Genomic DNA, 20,828 nt, shown 5'->3' on the forward strand with positions numbered 1-20,828 from the left:
TATTAGTATTTCTAGAAATGAGATAAATAATAGAAAACTTAAATATTTCATTGATACTGAGAATAAGTTTAAGAAATTTAATTTTCAGATAATTTTTTTATATAAAAAAAATTTATATTTAAGAATTATTCTCGGAAGCTAACATTGAGGATTTTCAACAACCAATGGCCTTTTCCCAACCCATCCAACCCATGTATAAATATCCTTCCTTGTCCATAAATATATGTGACACGTCTCTAAATCATTAACAATTAGTTGTAGCATTTTATATCTGTCATACTCCACCATGGACTTTGTTTCTCACGTAACCTAAATTTTAATATTATTGGTTAAAAAATTATTTTAATATTAAAATATAATTTTATAAAAATTAATGTTAATATAAAAAGAATTTTAAATTTCTAAAAATCCAATCTAAAAAAACCCAGGAAACAAAATATTTCTAAAAAACCACTTAAGTTCTATTTGGTAACTATTTTTTAAAGCAGTCATGAGAAACAAAAATTTAAGAATCGTTTTTAAAAACTGTTATATAATGTTTTATAAAATAAAAATTTGTTGGGAAACTTAAAATGTTTTTAACTTGTTTTTTATATTTTTAAATATATTTACGAAATAACTTTTATATATAATATTTTATTTTTAATCATTTTTTGTATTTATATAATTATTTTTTAAAACAATTCTTAGAAAATAAATGAAAATAATAAAAATAATAAAAATAAATAAAAAATATTTTTTGAAAACACTTTATTTTTTGTTCTTAAGAAGAGAAAATAAAAAACAGTTTATTGTTATTAAACGTGTTTTTTTTTGTTTTGGAGAATAAAAAACCGTTTTCGAAAATAGTTACCAAACAAACCTTTATTTTTTAAGAACCATAAGTAGAAATAAAGAATCAGAATTTGGATTTAATTTGATATTAATTACATTACCAAATTTTTACGATAGACAACCCTGGCCCAAGCCCAATAATTCTCCCATGATACCCGGCCCACATGAGCCCAATCACTATTTTCCCAAAAAACCAAGGGTAGCAAAGTAATTAGCCCTTTTAACTGACAAAAGTACCCTTGTTTTCCCATACGTGGCACAACCCTATTCGAACCCAAAGCCGAATTCAGAATATGAGTATGACCTCACCATCTCTCCGTTCCTCTGGCAACTCTTCCTCTCTCTCCCTCTCTCTCGATTAATTTCCCTTTTTTTGTTTTTTTTTGTTTTCTACAAACTTCTCAATATTTTTTTTTCGTGATTTTTATTTTAATTTTTCGTTCCATAAAAAATAGAATCTAGTATTCTGATCATCTCACATTCGAAAGTTTTATTAGGGATTTGGATTTGATTTGATTACTCTAGGGTTAGGGTTAGGGTTTGGTGTGTTGGTGGATCGATCTATATGGGTGACGAGGGCGATTCGAGGGACTCAAGCGTGGGTGGTGAAGGAGTCATTGTCAACATTCGATGCTCCAACGGCTCCAAATTCTCAGTCCGGACCTGCCTTGAATCGACGGTTGGGGCTTTCAAGGCTCTTCTGGCGCAGAACTGCGATGTTCCATCTGATCAGCAGCGGTTGATTTATAAGGGTCGGATCTTGAAAGATGACCAAACCCTAGAGAGCTATGGTACGCCGTCGTTGTACTCTCCCGTATACGTGGTTTGATTTTGGGAAATTTTTTTTCTTTTTTAATTTTATGGGAGTTTGATTTCGTAGGGTGAAATTGACCTGGGAAGTGAATATGATGAGTTTGATTTAATTGGATGATTTGTTTCTTCTTTCATAAAAAAGTGTGTATATCCTCTCTGGTCTGCTTCGGAGATTTACACATGTTGCAGGATTTTATTATACATGTTTATAGTTTTTTTTTTTTTTTTATAATTTCATGGATAGTAATTTTGTCTTTATTATGTGTTTGTATTTCTACTTACAAGTGGTGGTTTTATCCAGTTTTTGAAGCTTTAGTGATCTGTTTTCAGTTTTCTTTTGGTTGTTGGGTAGTATTTAAGGATTCCATGTCAGAAAATTTAGGAAACTAAAAGGGAAAGAAAATAGAGAAAAATGAAAGAAAATAAAAGCTCAAGGGGAAGTAAAAGATGGGTTTTACTACGAATGAAAAATTTTAAAATTTGTAATATTTTAGTGTATTTGATTTTCTTTCCTAATTTTCAAGATATACCAAATAAGAAAATTTTGGATACATTATTACACCAAATTCCACATATGTGTTACTAGGCATGCCAGTTTGATGTAAGCCATGCTTGATATTTTTTCTAACCTTTTCCATGGTTGCAATTCCAAAGGGTGTCATTATAATGGTTATCAATACTCTTTCTGGTCTTTTTGCTGTGGTAGACCATTAATCGTTTTATTTTTCTCTCTTTTCTGTGGTTGAAGGTTTGCAGGCAGATCACACTGTTCACATGGTTCGGGGTTTTGCCCCAGCTGCGTCAACACCTGTGACTGGTGGTACTGCTTCTGCTACTACCGCTGCTACTGCTGGAAGTCCTCTTCCTCCAGGTTCAGGTGTCAGACAGGGTGCTAGTTCCGATGAAAGTGGGGGCATTGGAGCTGCTGGCATGAGGTCACCTTTATTTCCTGGACTTGGTCTGGGTGGTTTGGGTGGTACTGGAGCATCTGGGTTGTTTGGAGCTGGATTTCCTGAATTTGAGCAAGTGCAGCAGCAATTGACTCAGAACCCCAATATGATGAGGGAAATAATGAATATGCCTGCCATTCAGAACTTAATGAATAATCCTGACCTAATGCGCAGCTTGATTATGAATAACCCTCAAATGCGCGAGATCATTGACCGAAATCCTGAGCTGGCACATATACTTAATGATACTGGCATCCTCCGGCAGACCTTGGAGGCTGCAAGGAACCCTGAGCTGATGCGTGAGATGATGCGAAACACAGATAGGGCAATGAGTAACATTGAATCTTCTCCTGAGGGATTCAACATGCTCAGGCGTATGTATGAAAATGTTCAGGAACCATTTCTTAATGCTACGACAATGTCTGGTGACAGTGGAAACACTTTGGGTTCAAACCCATTTGCGGCCCTTTTAGGGAATCAAGGTGGGGCCCAAGCCAGAGATGGGTCTAACAACCCTTCTACCACTGGTGCTGAAGCAACGGCCGGGCTTACTGCTCCAAATACTAACCCACTTCCTAATCCTTGGAGTGCTGGTAAGACTTCATTGGATCTTACTTGTGGATGTACACCATACTGTCAGATTCTTTTCTTATTTTTAATTCTTTATTTCTTCTTTCTAGTTACTAATGGAAAAGAAAAAAACATAGTGAACTGGAAACCAATTGGTAATTTTTGAAATATAGATAACATTAATACTTATTTTTAGATATGTTAAGTTGAAAGGGACCTATCTGATCTCACTATGAGATGCACATCTCATCATGCAGCACCTGAAATTATATTAATTATTTGGAGGTTACCCCTCATGGTTGATGGACATGTAAAGAATTCTTGACTTTTGTGTTACTGTTTGTTCTCAGCTATAATTTTCCAAGCACAATATTTCTTTGTTTTTAATCACTGTTGCTATTATTCTTAATAAAATGCTAGTGGTAATGTTTCAATTAATTGTGATTTAGGTGGTGCCCAGACAAACAATACTGCGAGGTCAATTCCTGCTGGGGATGCAAGGGCTCCAAGTGTTGCTGGTTTGGGAGGGCTTGGTCTCCCAGAGATGGAACGCATGCTTAATGGCATGCCAGATGCTACCTTATTTAATCAGTTGTTGCAAAACCCAGCTGTGTCCCAGATGATGCAAAGCCTACTTTCCAACCCCCAGTATATGAATCAGGTATGCTAATATCATGTTAACTGAACAGATGGTTATATGCTTGTTTCTCTGATGTTGTGTGACATCATTTCTTGATTTCAGATTCTCAACTTCAACCCACAACTGCGTGGTATGCTTGATATGAATCCTCAATTAAGAGAAATAATGCAAAACCCAGAACTTCTTCGTCAGTTAACTTCCCCTGAGACAATGCAGGTACATCACTTTAAGCAGTTGATTTGTGTGTCTTTAGTGTATGTGCAGGACAAACATCATTGATGAATTTGTGTGGGTTTTATATTGGGAGCATGATGTTGATTAATAGTTGATTCCTCTATCATGCTTGCAATGTCAAGCTTTAATCTCCATGGACAAGCATAAAAATTTTTGGCTATTGTTTGTGGAATTATTTGAACTAAGTGAATTGCTTCTAGAGTGTTTTTCGTAAGGTGGAGGTGAATTGTAAGTTTCCTTTGTTTGACCCTTCCTTTTCTCCCTTTTCCCTCTTGCAGCAAATGATGTCTTTGCAGCAGTCACTTCTCTCTCAACTTAATCGGCAGCAATCAACCCAGTAAGTCTGCATATTTCTGACTTATTTAATTTGGTGGTGGGATATTGAATTGTCAATAGTTCTACTTGCTCTTAGGTTTTGATGGGTGCTGTGCTCTTTTGCCACCATTACTTGGCAAAATGTAGAAAATAGAAATTCAGATGATTAATTAAAGCATCTTGATGCCTTATTAGAAGTTGATATCTATTTTGGTTGACATAAGAGTTCATTCTGATTTTGTACAATACTGTTAGCACGCTTCAAAGCAGGGTCATTATGGAATCAGACCTCATTTCTGTTTTATTTTGTTGACCATTGTAGCTCTAAATGTGCAAATGCTATGTGAAAAACCATGACTATGGGATTTAAACACACTCTTATGTGTACGAGTTCTCAGCAATGGTTACTGTTGATTGGGTTAATTGTCATTTTTTTACTGCTCTCTTGCAGGGAACCAGGTCAGACTGGTGGTGGGACTACAGGTATATAAGAAAACTTGAAATCCAATTTATTGTTTCAGTATTTTTTTTTTCTGCATGATTGTGTAATATTTTTGCAAATAGCAGGAACACCCAATAATATTGGGTTGGACTTGTTGATGAACATGTTTGGTGGGCTTGGAGCTGGGAGCTTGAATGTTCCAAATACGCCTGATGGTTACATTTCTCTACCTTTTTGTTTTTGTTTTTTTTTTTTTTAAATATAAATTTCTTCTCTTGATGATAGATGCATGTTTCAGCTCATTAGTGAAATTTTATCTTTCATTTTTTACCTGTAGTACCACCTGAACAACTCTATGCGACTCAATTGTCACAACTTCAAGAAATGGGTTTTTTTGACACTCAAGAGAACATCAGGGCACTGCGGGCTACTTCTGGGAATGTTCATGCTGCGGTGGAACGTCTCCTGGGTAATCCTGGCCAATAAATTTATTGCATTCTGTTTTTATAATTAATGGAGGACTCTCATGTGGACATGTAAGATTAGCCAAATTGGGTGCGGTGTCTATGACATGAGAGGTGCTGGCACTTTCGGGTTCCATTTTGGAAATGTGAATAAGCAAGTACACGCTATGATAGAGCTGTGAACTTGTTGATATAGGCTTATGCATTACTGGACTATTTTGGTGCCCCCTCTTATCTCTCTGCCCCAACCTCCCTTCCTCTCTCTCTCTCTCTCTCTCTCTCTGCTCATGTACATACACATTCTTAAGTATTTTTCTTTCAAATGTTTGAGAATTTATGAGAACTAACCATGTTTATGGACATGCTTTGTGTTAGTTTCTTTTTTATTTGTTAATTTTCAACTGGTGGAAGTTATTGGGAATATTTGGGTGGTGTGAATCACTGTTGGAGAAGAAAAATGCAGTAGGGCAAAGGATTTTAACAGGACTTCTATTCATCTGGATATGCCTGACTCAGTATATAGGCATAAACACGTTTTCAACAGCAAGTTGTGATCAGTTGTTTTTGAAATTAATGATTTTGGTGTTCATTGTGAGTCTCGTATATGTACATACATATAATCTGATTAGGGTGGTCATGCAAGTCTCTCCTAAACCACTTGCAGTTTTCAGTTTCCCTTTCTCTGAAAGAATTTGGTTAATGGTCTTGCATTGGCCTTGCATTGGTTTTTACTAAACCATTCTACTGCATTAGGTGGTGTTTGTTTTTTTGGCTTTTTGACGAAAGCAATTTAGTTTTAGAATTTAGGTTGTTTGTTTTTCTACTTTTTCATGACTTATTATAAACTTTTTACTAAATATAAAAAGTCAAAATATATAATTTTTTTTAAATAGAAAAAATAACATATTGGTTTATTTTACTTTTTAATACTTAATAGAAATAAAATACTATAAAAACAAACAATCTAATATTTAACATTATTAATCATTAAGGTTCTATTTAAAATTAAGTAAAAAAATAAACACCACCTTACTCTCTACATTGGCTTATTCACCATCCAATGTATTCGAGAAGACCCTTAGGTTGTTGGAGCCTTTCTGATAAAATGCCTCGCGAGAGAGCCACTAGATCATCATTTGGCTTTGCTAGCAGTTGCGATTTATTGGTTGGTGCCCGTAAGATGAGGGACTCTTGTTAACAAAAAAGAAATGCATTTGCAAATTCATGAAATGCCGAAGGAGTTACAATCATTCTAATAGTTTCTCAAGAAATAATTTGTCAGCGAGTGGCAACATCAATATCATAAAGAATAAAGAAAGATGTTACATCTATTAGCACTTTAATCTTCATGGCCAAGACACGTGACATGATGATAGAGGGCCACGATACTTGTAATGACCCATGCCATGATGATAGAGGTTGTGCCAAGACATGTAAAGATTATGTTTGAATCCTTGAAAAGTCAAAGATGAAAAATAAAGAGGATTTAAAAATTAAAAATCAATAACTTACTTTATATTTTATTTTAAATTTATTTTTATTTAATTATTTTAATATTTTATTTTAAATTCGTTTTTATTTAATTATTTTATATGAATATTAAATAATTTATAAATATATAAGCTTCTTATTATATTTTATTATATTTGATTTTTTTTCTTATTTTTCCTAATAAAATGATGAGCAATTTTTTTTTCTTAATATTTTTTGGAATCAAATATAGTCAAACGATTTTTTACTCTTTTTGAATTGGCTTTTGAAATGTTAGAAGGTTATGTTTTAAAATTAATTTGAGTTTTTATTTATATTTGATTAATTTTAATAAAAAAATATATGAAATTAAAAAGAATGGTTATTATTCAAATTAAAAAATATTACTTCTTACCCAAGTTCTAATTGACTTTATTAGTGTAGGCACGGGCAGGTTTGGATCCCATGAAGAGTATTAAGGGCTTGATCATATGAAAGGTTGCTCGATTATAAAAATAAAATAAAAATAAATTATAATCGGTTTTATTAAAGAAATTATTTAATATTCAAGAAAAATTTTATGATATTAACATTATGTTCTGAAAATTATGAATTGGACGCAAGCCGAACAGGAAAGTCTTCCACACGGGCTTTGATAAGGATTGAAATTCTTACTCCACGTGCTATGGAAGCGGAATCTCTGGGGCAAAATGTCAGAGTCTTTAAAAATCATGGGCTTATACGTGTTTTCCTGAACTACAGGGACCAGTGTGCAAATTTATTAACTTTTCACTCCACAATCAAAACCAGATAAAAATGGCATACGATTGACTTCGGTGAGGGAGGAAGCCCTTCTCTCTCTCTGGAGCTTTAAGCTTCCAGGACGCCTTCGTTGTTCTCTAAGGTAACCATTCTCCTTCCCCTCTGCCTTGTTTCGAAATCCCATTTTTTTGTTCTTTTCTTCGCCATTTGGTTCATGCATCCATGAATGCAAATTTGTTGCTTGTTTATGCTTCAATGGGAGATTGTTGGTGATAAAATTAATTTTTGTTCCTGTTGATTTGACGGGAATGAAGGTGATTCTTGTTTGCTTTCTCCCTTCTTTTTCTGGATAGTGATTTTTTTTACCGCTTTTTCTTTTTCCCTTTGTCTTTTTTTGTAGTGAATTTTTATTGTATGTATTGATTTTGACAAGTTTGTAGCTATTGTTTGGATGGGTCCTGCTTATTTGTTAATAATAAACTGAACCCATGTTTCTGATTTTGGGAAATTGATTACTTTGTGGGTAATTGGAGTATTCTGGATTTGGGTTGCTCTTTTTGGGCATTGTAGTATTGGGTCCAATCATTGGTTCAGAGTGAGGATAAGAAGGAATTGAGTAAACTTATAAATTGGTTATAAAGTTGATTAATTTCTGAGACAGAAGAAGGTATGCTCTAGCGGTTGATGCTTTTGCGTTGCATATCCATCACAAACTCAGAGTATCAAGCTTAGTTCGCTTGCTAGAATTGCAGAAGATGATGGTCTTTGAAACGAAAATGGGGGTATTTTTTGGGTTTGTGGCAATCTGGAAGTGTGACTCAAACTTGTTCAAGTTGGATTTTATAGCTAAGGATGGGGTTAAAGTTGCTGGCTGGAGCATTGCAACTTCCATATTGTCCTGTTGGTAGTGTGATTGAGATAAGATTCAAATGTAAAGTGTTTGGGAGAATGCTAATGAGGGACAGAGTTTGAGAGCAAATGATCAACTCAGTTACTGGTTTGAGAGCTCGAACACATATACATATATAGCTCATTACATCGGAGAAATTTCTAGTGAATTCTGCTAAAATCTTATGTGTACAAATGAAATGGGTACAATTAATTCTAACTAAATCCCTGAAATATCAGCATTAGAGAAGTTGACTATTAGAGCCAAAGTAAGAACAACCCGAATGGTAGTGGGCTTCACAACAGGACTAAACATTTCAAAGTTATCAACACCAAGAGTTTGATGAAACCCTATAGTCACCAATTGAGCTTTATACCATTTGATACTACTCTCAGGCTTGTATTTCAACCTATACAACCACTTACATTCAATGACACTCTGATTAGGACATGAGGGGAACCAAATCCAAGTATTATTCTTGATAAGAGCCTTCTACTCAAGTGCCATAGCCTATTGCTATTCAGTCGACTTAATGGCCTCACAAAAAGAGGAAGGCTCACAAATTTTGGAAGAGGAAACAAAGTTGAACAAACACAAATGATGCTTAAAAATACCACATCTCCTTGTCTAAGAATGCTTGGGTTTTGGAGGTTTGGTACCCCGCTGGAGATGGGGATGGCTGGACTCCTCTCTTTGCAAGGGCGTTTAATGATTGGGAGATCGAGATGGTGGAGCTTTTGTTGCATAAGATCCAAGCCTTTTGAGTACAAAGGGAGGAGGAAGATAGAGTGATCTGGACAGTTTCAAATGGTGGCGTTTTTTTAGTTAAGTCTCTTTATTCTATTTTGGAGCGTGGGGGTTCTTCTATATTCCCTAGCGAAAGTATTTGGAGGGTAAGAGTGCCTCCAAAGGTAGCTTTCTTTGCTTGGGAAGCTTCCTAGGGTAAAGTCTTAACTTTGGAGCAACTTCAAAGGAGGGGGTTCTCTTTGGAAAACAAGTGCTTTCTTTGTCTATCTGAAGCAAAAACAGTGGATCACCTCTTACTTCATTGTGTTAAGACGCGGGTCTTGTGGAACCTTCTTTTCTCCCTTTTTGGTGTGTCTTGGACTCTTTCGTGTACAGTGAAGGAAACTCTTCTTGGATGGAATGGAGTGTTTGTGGGGAAAAGGCGCAAGAGGGCTTGGCAAATGGCTCCTTTATGTTTATTATGGTCAATCTGGAAGGAGAGGAATAGATTAGCTTTCGGGAATGAGGAGTTTTCGCTTCAAAGATTGAAATATTCTTTTGTATGTAATCATTGGTCTTGGGTTAGAGTTTCCTTATTTTTGAACCCTTCTTCTCTTGTAAGTTTTTTAGACCAGATAGGCTCTTAGTAAGGGAAGGCGGTGTGTATACTCCCTGTATACTTTGAGGGCATTGGTTTTTGGTGTTTCCTTTTTTTGATTTTAAAAAAATACCACATTGTGATATCCCACATTAGTTAGAAGAAGAAATTTTTGACACTATACATTTTTTTTGATAGGTAATAAAAGGGCTTGAATTAGAAACGCATAAAAGATGGCAAAACAAGTACACACGAAGTATACAAACAACGCCCAAAAAAAAACTATGCAATAAGGAAAGAAAAAATCCTTCCCCTTACTTGACAAACAACCAATCTACAAAATCAATTAAAGACAACGTGTGATCCTCTATATACACCATAGCCCAATTCACAAAAGTATTCATGCAAACAGATTTAATTGCTTGGTTGGAACGCTTGACATCATTGAAAGCTCTTCTATTCCTTTCCTTCCAAATAGTCTACATTAAGCATAAGGGGGCAACCCCCCAAGTTTTCTACTGATTTTTACCCATAAAAGATCCGTGTCAACATAACAAATTCCTTATAACTGAGGAATGCATAACCCATTGCACACCAAAAAGGGAATCAATCAAGTTCCACAACATTCTAACCTAGTCACAAAACAGGAGTAGGTGATCAATGGTTTCCTCATCTTTTTTTGCACAATTAACACCTATTCAGGATATTCCATCCCCTTATTTTCAGCTGGTCAAGAGTCAAAAGTCTGCTCCAAGATGCTTCCTAGGCATAAAAATTAGCCCAAGACCTCTAAATAATACTAATGGACAAGGATCTCTAGAAGATCAAGTGTAGGAGCAATAAAGAGATCTAACTGAAAATTTGCCATTCTTTCTTTCTCTCCAACCCAAAATGTCCTCCATTTCTCTTCTAACAACCAGGGGTTGTAGTTTATGAAAAAAAGTCTCCACTTCTCCCATCTCCCAATCATTAAGATGTTTTGAAAAGTGAGGGCTCTAGCTACCCAAATCCCCACCCTCCTCCCATGCTTCTAACACCTAACCATCTTTATTTACTACCAAAAAAAATAAGTTAGGGAAAACTTCTTTCAAAGTTTGGTTCTTGCATCACAAGTCTTTCTAGAACTTAACTCTTCTCCCGTTCCCAACTATAAAGTGAGATCTACTTATTATATCCTCCCATTCATTTCTAATGGCTTTCCACACCCCCACACCATAACCTCCTCTCACTTCTTTTGAATATCACCCCCCTTCCTCTTCTTCAAACTTCCCAATGATGACTTGTTTCCAAAGGGGCTCCCTTTCTTTTGCAAGTCTCCAACTCCACTTCCCAAGCAAGGCTTTGTTTAGTGCCACAAGGTTATGAATTCCAAGGCCTCCTTCCTTCTTATCTACACAAACTGAATTCGAATTCACCAAATAAGGCTTTTTCTCTAGGGCTCCGCCGCCTCATAAAAAATCCCTTTGAATCTTTTCGAGTCTTGAACTCACTTTTCTAGGAATAACAAAAAGAGACATGAAATAAATCGGGAGACTTGGTGCTTTTGATCAAAGTAAGCCTCCCGCTCTTAGAAAAGTATTGTCTCTTCCACATTGTTAATTTTTTTCTGAATCTCTCTTCCCTTGCATCCCACACCATCTTGGAAGATTTAAAAGAGGCACCCAAAGAAAGACTTTGTTAGGATAAAGCCCTTAAAAGTATGATATGATGTAGCAAATTTGGAATTTATTATTCATTTGATGATATTCCAGGTTCACTTTTCTATATCTTTATTTCATGCTTTATACTCTATGAGCATTTTGACCTAATATCTTTTGCATTGTATATGATTTGGATGCATTAGGAGTTATACAAAAGATCCAAATCATGGGTTCTTTGCAAGTAGATGATTTGCCCACAACCGGTTTGTGGACTTAAGCAATCCATTTGAGGTTGTAGTGCGTTGCCTCCTAATTGGAGGGATGACTGGTCTTGATCATCGAGATGAATTTCCAATGATGAGTGCACTAGTGTGTATGGTTACACATTGGACCAACCTATGGTGAATTATGACATAAGGTTATTAGGTAGTCATAATTTTACCAAGCTGTGTTGTACTGTACTATTTCTCAACCTTGGGAGAATATTAAACTTATGTAGAAGTTAGTAATAACGTTGACCTATGGGTGAGATTGTAAGTTGATCATATATTTCTTATGGATTAGGTCATTGTTGATGGAAGTCAGTAGTAACAAGTATTCTCAATAAAGACATCATGATATCTCATGAACTTTGAGATAGTGTATCCCCTTAGGTGATCCTAAGGACGTGTGATTATAAGATTTGTGGGTCCGTAGTAATTCCTTTAGTAGAATTTGACATATACCCTTAGTGAACTAGAATGTCATTTGGTCACATAATAGGAGGATCTGTAACTCAAGAATTGTAGAGGTACTCTTGAAAGAATAATAGCTTTCATGTTATTAGACTAATAACTAGTTCATAGGGAGACTGTATAGAGTGGATAGCAGGTCACGAACTCGAGCACTTGGTGTCTCGTTGTAACATACATAGGGTACTAGAGTGTTATAGATTCTCTGTAGTGGAATGTTGAGTCAACTTCAAAATTGGATTATGAGGAAACCAGTATTATCCTATGGGTCCTGGTAGTTCCTGCTTGAATTTATATTTCTTGGTGACACAGTTTATGAGAGTTAGATGGATTTTGAGTTCACTTATATGTATAAGAGCGTTTTGGTAATTATGTAAGGTTGCATTGAACGATGTCTCTGAATTGGACTAATTAATTAATTGAAGTTTTACTAGGTTAATTAATCAATTAGTAACCTTTTTCACTTAAATTAAGTGACCTAAGCCTTTGGTGGACTCAAATCACTTAACCTCAGTAAGAAGCCTATAAATACCCCTCTTAGGGGTTAGGGTTTCTTATGAAGTTTAGTCTTATCATTCTCTCTCTATAATCTAGAGAGAGAACCCTAACTTCCAGCCTTGAGATCTCCACCATCTTAGTGCTTAGACTTGAGGAGGAGTCATCGGGTGGAAGATCATGATGTTTATGGGATTTGCTATGGTGTTGGATCTTTCTACACTAACATGAATTGATCCTGGAAACATCCAAATTACAAGAATGACACTTTCTCATGACATATGATATCTATATTGGTTTTTGAAACCAAGTTTTCTGTTGTGCTTTGATCTAGAGAAGCCTAGGATAGGATTTCATGTACCCTATCGATCCAAGGCTTGGGAATGGAGCAATCCAAAGTTATCGAACAACCCAAGTAGGAAGTGGTAGCTTCCCTACTTTACACCCCAACACCGAAACAACATTCTCCACTATCTCAATCTCCCTTACAAGAATTACCTCACTTTTATCCATATTTACTATTAACCCAAAGACCACCTCAAACCACATAAACACCCAACTCAGATATCTCAGTTGATCACTGTTGGCCCTGTAAAAGATTAGGGTGTCGTTGACAAACAAAAGATGAGACACATTCATCCATTTTCCACTGCTTCTTCCTACCTTAAACCTAGAGATGAAGCTACCACTTTTGGCTTTGAAAAAGAATTGGCTATGAGCCTCTATGGAAAAAATGAATAGATAAGGGGATATCGGGTCACCTTGCCTCAAGCCCCTAGAGCTACAAAAAAAAGCATGAAGGGGTATGAGAATGGAAAAGCTTGTTGCGGAAATACACTAGTTTATCCGCCTTTGCCCAAACCCCATTTTAGGCATGACTCCTAGAAGAAAATCCCAATTGACATGATCATAAGCCTTCTCAATATCCATCTTTAAGACAAGATCGGGTATGGTGCCGTTTAACCTAGAATCAATAGCCCCACTAGCAATGAGCATTGCATCCAAGATTTGTTTACCTTAAATAAATGCATGCTGAGTATCCAAAACCACCTCCTCCATTACTGTCTTAAGCCTATTTGCCAAAACTTTGGTAAACAACTTATATAAGCTCCTTACCAAACTAATTGGTTTAAAGTCTTTCAAATCTTTAACTCCTCATTTTTTTTGGAATCAATACCAGGAAAGTAGAATTTAAAATTTTTTGAAAGGTGCCATGAAGGAAGAACTCTTTGAAGAAAGTCATAATCTCTGACTCGGTAAAATCCCAACAAAAATGCCAAAAAGCCATGGTAAAACCATTTGGGCTTGGAGCTTTATCTCCAGAAAGGCTACTCAAAAGCTTCAAAAACTTCTTCCTCTAAAAATGACACCTTTAGGCTTTTAGACCTATCTTCCCCCAACACTTTGGAGTGTAAACCCCTTATGCTCAATCTCTTATCCTGTCTACAAGAGAAGAGTACGATAAGCTCTACACACCCCATCCTTGATCTCTTCATTAGCAATCAAAGTAACCCTATTGATTCCCACTTTAGTTAACAAGTTCCTTCTGGAGCGAGTATTGACCATCTTTTGACTCTATACATAGTGGACTATTTTTAAGAAAGTAAATGCATTTTAAAATCATGAGTATTTATTGAGTCTAGAGCGGACAATATTTACATAAGATGAAGTGGATCATTAAAAATAGTATTAGAGTTAATACTTGACCCCGATGTGAGACTCTATCTGTTTGGTCCCATAAGGAATGTTTGTCAAATAAGACAAGGACGTTGTATTTGCATTGGGGGGAGGGTTTGATTGTGATATTCCACATCAAATAAGGAGAAGAAGTTTGTGACTCTCTCTCTCTCTCTATTTTTTTTAAATGTATAAAAATGATTTAGAGTCATGAGAACTTATTGGGTTCAAAGTGAAAAATATCTACATGGGAGGAAGTATGTCATTACATACTCCATCGTGCTTAAGCTACCTTTCTTCATATTTTGAAGTTGACGAAGTTGCATTATTTGAGTCTTCGATGCGGCAGAGGAGATTGTCTTGAGAACATTTCAAATCTCAAAGGTAAAATTGAGATTGATGATTTGAGACATCACACGTTTAGTTAGGGACAGATAGATCCAACACATCATTAGACTATTTTGTCATTACTAGAGATGAAGATTAGGATTCACAATCTCAGAACTCTCAAGAAACCTCAGTGGACTGGGTTGTGAGCTATTGATCATCTCCTTGAGTCCATTAGCGATCACAATGTTGAGCATGAGTAAGCCATATGAGATAATTCGAGCGATCAAAGCCTGATGGTGAATGCTTGATTCAAGGATGGGATAATCGAAGCAATGACTTGAGCATTTGAACTTGAAACAGGGCCGCTTGAACTTGAACCAGCACCATTGCAGTGAATATGAGCAAGAGTGGAAGATAAGGAACCTTCGGATGCCTTGGAAGCAGAGCTTTAAGGATCAACTGCTTTGGTACCAAGATAAGATTCAGAGAAAATGTAAAGTGTCTGAGAGAATGCTAGAGAGAGACAGAATTAGAGAGAAAATGAGCAACTGAGTCACTGATCTAAGAGCCTAAAATATATATATATTGCTCATGACAGTAGAAAATTTGCTAGCGAATTCTAGACAAATCTGACATGTACAATTGAAATGGTTACAACTAATTCTAACTAAGTCCCTTAAATATCAGCACAAGAGAAGGCGACTGTTAGAGCTAAGACTGAGACTGTTATAGGTTATAGCAATTTATTACACTTACCAAATTGGACTGCATGATAAACTCAAGCATTTCCTTCTAAATATTGTTTTGGCTTTTGTCACTATCAAGAATTTGAGTTGAGTTTTATATCATAATTCATAAATATGCCTTTTCATATGGGAATCAGAAAATAGGAACTATGATTTTTAACTAGCAAAGGAAAGAATATCTAGGAAATGCTTTATAAGTGTACACTCAGAGATAATATGTCATAAGGGCTCTGATTGGACCCATGCATTTTATATTGCTCAACCTTTGAAGTAATTTCATTACATTGCATGGTTGACTGTTCCTAAAAACTGAAGATGTGTATCTGCTCTTTTTCTTTTTTCATTTGCAAAGCAGTTGTATACTGTTTTGTTTGTTTAACTTGAAACCTGCAATATACTGCAGACAGCAAATTTGTCTAGTCTGTATTTTCTTTATAGCTATAAATATCTCATTTTAAGGAATTTTCTTCCAAAATCATATTTATGTTAAAAGAAGAAAAAAAAAAAAAACGAATTGATACATGAACCAAATAAATACCCCTCTTACTGCAAAGTATCTACATTAGATATCTTTTAACAGCCAAGTTGGCCTGTCAAATAGATCTTGTTTTCAGTTTTTATTTTTTTCGTGTTTGGTAAAAATATTTTGAAGATATAGTCATAAAGGAAAAAAAAAAGTGCATTTAGTAAAGTGGCTTACATGTGGGACTTTTATGGAAGATAACAGTGCTGTTAAAAGAATAATAAACAGCTGGAAAGCCCATAAGCCTTTAGGGGTAAGCATGTCTGCCACTAAAAGTCGCTTTTCTTTATACTTTTAAAGACTAGAACTTAAAAAAATGATAAAAGTGCCATTAGAAGCTTATGGAAGTGATCACTATGTTGCTAAAAGTCCCTTATCTAAACTGCATTTTCCTGAAGTCTTTTTTTTTCCTTTTAAACTACATCTTCATGTTGCAGTTTTTAGCTGAGTGAGAATTTTTCTTTCAAAACAATTCTGCTTGACAAGCAAGGCAATGTTAAGAGATCTGATGTGCAGATGTCATACCAGATGCAGTATTTGTCCCTATTTAATATTAATTGCTTTTATATTTTTTTGAAAATCATAGTGCTTGGAAGAGAAGGTAACCTTGAGAACCTAGGAAACTCAAAGATTTATCCACTTGAAAATCGGGCCCTCCTATATATCTTTTTGAGAATGTTGGTATTATCCTTCTTGTCTTTTTTTTGATAAGTAAAGGCAATTGTATTAAAAGAAAAAGTATACACGATGCATACAAAGCAATCAAGGTGCGAATACACAAAAAACAAGCAACTGCACCCTAAGAAGAACCTAACCAATCCACAAATTCTAGCAAGGATATAGGACCATCCCCAATGTACAATCTAACCAAAATAAATACCAAAAGGAGCTTTTAAAAGTTTGGTCTAAACTTTCGCAATTCTCAAAGGCTCTCCTATTTGAAAAATATACAAAGGAGCTACTTTCCAAGCCTTTTTCCTTTTTCTACCAACAAAGGAGCCTCCTCAACTCAAAAGCAACCCTCTTACCGAAGAGTTCATCACCTGCTTTACATCAAATAAAGCAAAAACCAGCTGCCACAAAATGTGAGCTTTCGAGCAGTGTAGAAGAATATGATTACTTGTTTCTTTGTCTTCTTCTTTACACATGTAGCATCTATTAGGCATCTTCCAACCCCTCCTCCTGAGCTGATCCTGTGTCAAAATCTGGGTCCAAGTTGCCTCCCAAGCTAAGAAGCTTACTCTAACTAGGGCCCACAGATTCCAAACTATCCCATGGGGGAAAGGATCCACTCCCTTGTTGTTCAAGGAAGAGTAGGATGACTTATTTGAAAAGACGCCGTTCTTTGTATCCACCCATACCAAAATATCCTCAAAATTTGAAGAGGGGGAATAATCATGCTACCTCCCAAAGAAGTTATCTACTTCCTCTAACTCCCAATCATTCAACTGCCTAAAGAACCTAGGATTCCAACTACCACTATCCCAAATATCAACCACCCAAGTATCCTTAGAGGAAGCTATAGAAAAAAGATCTGGGAAAGCTTCCTTCAATGGCACATCCCCACACCATCTATCATTCTAGAACTTCACCCTGCTCCTAGGCAAGAGACTACTTTTCTTGCATAAACAACTGCCATTGACATATTGAGACATAGAGTACATGCAAAAGACTACTCATCGGATATCTGCATTTAATGTCTGATTTATGGAACTATCATATGTTGGTACCAATATGAGAGAAAAATGTACTGTTGCATGCATTTTTTTGGTCATTCACTTTGAGGAACTTGTATTCATATCAGTAACTTCACTCCTTAGTTCTAGGAGTTATTAGAGTGCTATTGTTTTGATCTCTCATCTTGTGCCATGCATCCCTGGAATTTCTAGTACTTCTTTCATGAGAGTTGAATCCACTTCAGATGGTTCAAGAAATGATGGACTCAAAATTCACTGGACATGGACTGGCAATACTGAAAATGGCTTGCCTGCCTCTGAAATGCAATTTCTGGTAACTGTAAAGAAGACAAGATGCAGAATGAAAATCGAAGCAGGGTGCCCACGTGTTTGGGAAACTCTTCATTACCAAAAGAGAGAGAATCTGTTATTAATGCCATTAAGGTTTCTGGCATCAAGAGACCACCATCTGAGTGCTTGGTGAGTCTCCCTGAAGACCACTCTCGCAGAATTGATGCAACAACTGGCCATTTCGTGTATGTTCGTAGAAAATCTGAAGCAGTACTAAGAAAGAGCAACACTTGCGACAACCGAAGCAGCAATGCTCATTGTCCACATATGGGGCAACTTGGCCACAATGAGGAGACAACCCAGTTGATGCACACGCTATCTAGAAAACCTACTGATCCTCCTCTTGGAAAGACTGGCAATAGGCTACCCCCAGCAGAAGCCAATTATCCTCCCATTACTTCTGCTATCCCTTTTTTGGATAATCCAAGGGGAATGAAAAGTCAGCATTGGGAAGAACGTAATCTTCAATTGCAGAGATTGTTGAAGAAATTAGACCAATCAAATCAAGAGGATTATCTCCAGAGTAAGGTTCTTGGAATCAACAAAGTCTCCTTTGGATATTCTATTCTGCCTTAGTTAAATTCTTATGATATTTCTTCCCATATGTTTTATGTGAATTTTATAGTGCTTCGCTCCTTATCCTCCATTGAACTTAGCAGACATGCTGTAAAGTTGGAAAGGAGATCAATTCAGCTTTCACTGGAGGAAGGTATTGGGTTTTCATGGCTTTATTTTTCCTTTTCAATTTTCAAAAGATATAAAATGGAAATATCCATATGAGGACCAACCAGAAGTTGAAGGGGGCGTGGAGGAATATTTGTTGTCTAGCAATGAGTTTTATTTCTCCTACGGTATTTCTGATGTGGAACTTTACAATCATGTACTTATGAAACAATTAAATTGCTTTTATGATCTGATATGTGCTTTTAAACTTCTAAACCACCATCTAACTCCAAAAAGAAAAAAGAAAAAAAAGAAAAAAGTCATCTACAGAGAATGTTAATATCTGCTTCACTGTGATAATGAATACCCATGACATATTAATTGGAGCCATGGTGTGTTTGGTCAGTATCACATGTCAAGGTAACATCTTTATTTTGTAGACCTGTTTCTCATAGCTCTTGCACACCCACAAATTTAGCAATCATCCATACTCTGTCTTTCCAAATAGTATTCATGGTTTTACCACAACTATCTGTCTAACACGGATTCCAGGTGACTAACACAGCAATATCCAAAAGTTAAACTTGTGAACACAAGTACATATGCCAGTCAACACAGCCCTGAGGTGTGAAATGGGAAGAATGGTGATGCCATTTCTTTCATAATTTATCATCGAATCTGGGTTGTGTGATGTGGCCACTGAAGGTACACAGTGAATGTTGTGTTTATGCCCTTTGGACTTTTAGGAAGCCTTAAGAGAATCGATGTTTAGGCTAAAGGATCAACTATGTCCAATTAACTTGCCCTGTTTAGTTGCAGAGGTGTACGAAATGAAGCTTTTGAATCTTCCTCCAGTTGGGGGTGGAATAGCTATTGTCAGTTTCCAGGTGTTCTTTTAATATGAACAAATTACTCTTCAATTAAATGGAGCATTAGTGAAACATTGATAATTGTACACTTCTTTTATGGTAGCAGCAGCAGCTGCTGCAGCTATAACCCCTGGCAGTGCTAGACTGCTTGTTGATAGAATTTAATGTCGGTCCTTGTTGTCTTCATTCTATTGAACTTGGAGTTTTTACCTTGTGCCATGTCTTGAATTAAGCATGTGAGCAATAGTATTATGCCTCTTCTGCAATCAACTTTAGTGACCTTTCAATGTTATGATATAATAGGAAAGCATATGTTCAGGCTTCAGCTTTCTCATTCTGTGTCATTTTCTGAGATGTACAGGTAAAGAGTTGCAGCGAGTTGGAGCTTTGAACATACTGGAAAAACTATGATTTCTTCACACCAATCTATACCATACAGAGAAGTGAGGCACCATGATGAAGAGCAGACCAACCTGGGTTTTATTTGTCTGCCTGCCCTTGTGGGTGGGTTCAGTCCCATTCCTTCTTGTTTCTTTTCCCCTGCCTTTCTGCAATGGCCATCTCCCCATTAGTTATAGCTGATACACTGTCTCATTTTTGTTATGAGGATGTTCATAAACTAATATAACTCTTTCTTAACCATTTTGTGAGCCTTTTTGAATTAATTATGGCTTATTTGGTAAGTTTTGAAATAGTTTTTTAAAATCAATTTTCAATTATTTTCCAAAACAAAATTCTACTTAGGAATTAAAATATAAAGAACAAGTTTCTCGGCTATGTACAATGTAAAAGTTTTCGAAGTATTTTTCATTGAATAAGGGAAAAAGTTATTAAAACTATATATGTATGTGCTTTTCTTAATCTGTTTTAAAGTTGCAAGGGTTTAAAATAAATAATAGTTACATGAATCCTAATTTTATTTAGAAATCAATAATTTTTAATGTCAATTAATTTTTTTTTTGTTAATTTTATTTCAATTTATTTTAATAAATTTTCATTTTACTTTATTAAGAAATCAATAATTTTAAATTCTCAACTCACACAAAATTAGTACCAAAACTTTGGGGTTATATAAAGAGTGTTTACATTTGTGCCCACTTTAAAATATCAATCTTATTAACATGTTCACCTAAAATTTTTCAATGTATCTAAAATTTGTATTTTGGTAGGGTCATTTTTATTTTATTTTATTTTTTAATTCAAAAACTCTTTTATAAATGGAAATTTAAATTTTTATTTAATTCAAAAAATTAAAACACTTTAAATAAGTTTTTTTTTCTTCTCTTTTTTCAATTTTCATTTTATCTATTTTTGGTTGTAATTTGGAACTAATATATGGTAGTATGTATGATTTTTTTTTTTTTATAAAAAATATAACAGGTGGAATATTAAAGATATTTATAAACAAATAAAAAATATG

The 20,828-nt window shown here is 35.4% G+C and overlaps 2 protein-coding genes across 4 annotated transcripts; both read left to right on the forward strand.

Moving 5' to 3' along the window:
- Window positions 1-1,181: 1,181 nt before the first annotated feature.
- On the forward strand, window positions 1,182-5,648 carry LOC117911331 (ubiquitin domain-containing protein DSK2b-like). Of its 3 annotated transcripts, none has more exons than XM_034825655.1 (8): window positions 1,183-1,625; window positions 2,396-3,190; window positions 3,617-3,828; window positions 3,910-4,023; window positions 4,320-4,378; window positions 4,808-4,839; window positions 4,921-5,013; window positions 5,136-5,648. In XM_034825655.1, exons 1-8 carry the CDS (start codon window positions 1,400-1,402, stop codon window positions 5,282-5,284), a joined length of 1,680 nt encoding a protein of 559 aa, XP_034681546.1. In that variant the 5' UTR covers window positions 1,183-1,399; the 3' UTR covers window positions 5,285-5,648. The 3 variants fall into 3 exon arrangements, with proteins under 3 accessions (XP_034681548.1, XP_034681546.1, XP_034681547.1); XM_034825656.1 differs by having other exon boundaries at window positions 4,924-5,013; XM_034825657.1 differs by lacking the exons at window positions 4,808-4,839; window positions 4,921-5,013; window positions 5,136-5,648 and adding an exon at window positions 4,679-4,793 and having other exon boundaries at window positions 1,182-1,625.
- A 1,915-nt stretch (window positions 5,649-7,563) lies between these two features.
- On the forward strand, window positions 7,564-20,050 carry LOC117911816. Its single transcript, XM_034826237.1, is given in 6 exon segments — window positions 7,564-7,636; window positions 17,739-17,813; window positions 17,816-17,884; window positions 17,887-18,399; window positions 18,502-18,585; window positions 19,770-20,050. Coding segments are annotated over 5 exon segments (759 nt in total). The 5' UTR covers window positions 7,564-7,636; window positions 17,739-17,770; the 3' UTR covers window positions 19,820-20,050.
- The last annotated feature ends 778 nt before the right edge of the window (window positions 20,051-20,828 follow it).

This window comes from Vitis riparia, chromosome 3, assembly GCF_004353265.1.
Source record: "Vitis riparia cultivar Riparia Gloire de Montpellier isolate 1030 chromosome 3, EGFV_Vit.rip_1.0, whole genome shotgun sequence".
Taxonomy (NCBI): Eukaryota; Viridiplantae; Streptophyta; class Magnoliopsida; order Vitales; family Vitaceae; genus Vitis; species Vitis riparia.

Bases quoted from the DNA above. Each gene is read 5' to 3' on its own strand.
- LOC117911331 (XM_034825655.1), top strand. From the start codon at position 1,400: ATGGGTGACGAGGGCGATTCGAGGGACTCAAGCGTGGGTGGTGAAGGA. The intron at 3,191-3,616 runs GTAAGACTTCAT...ATTGTGATTTAG, and splicing joins TCCTAATCCTTGGAGTGCTG to GTGGTGCCCAGACAAACAAT. The intron at 3,829-3,909 runs GTATGCTAATAT...TCTTGATTTCAG, and splicing joins ACCCCCAGTATATGAATCAG to ATTCTCAACTTCAACCCACA.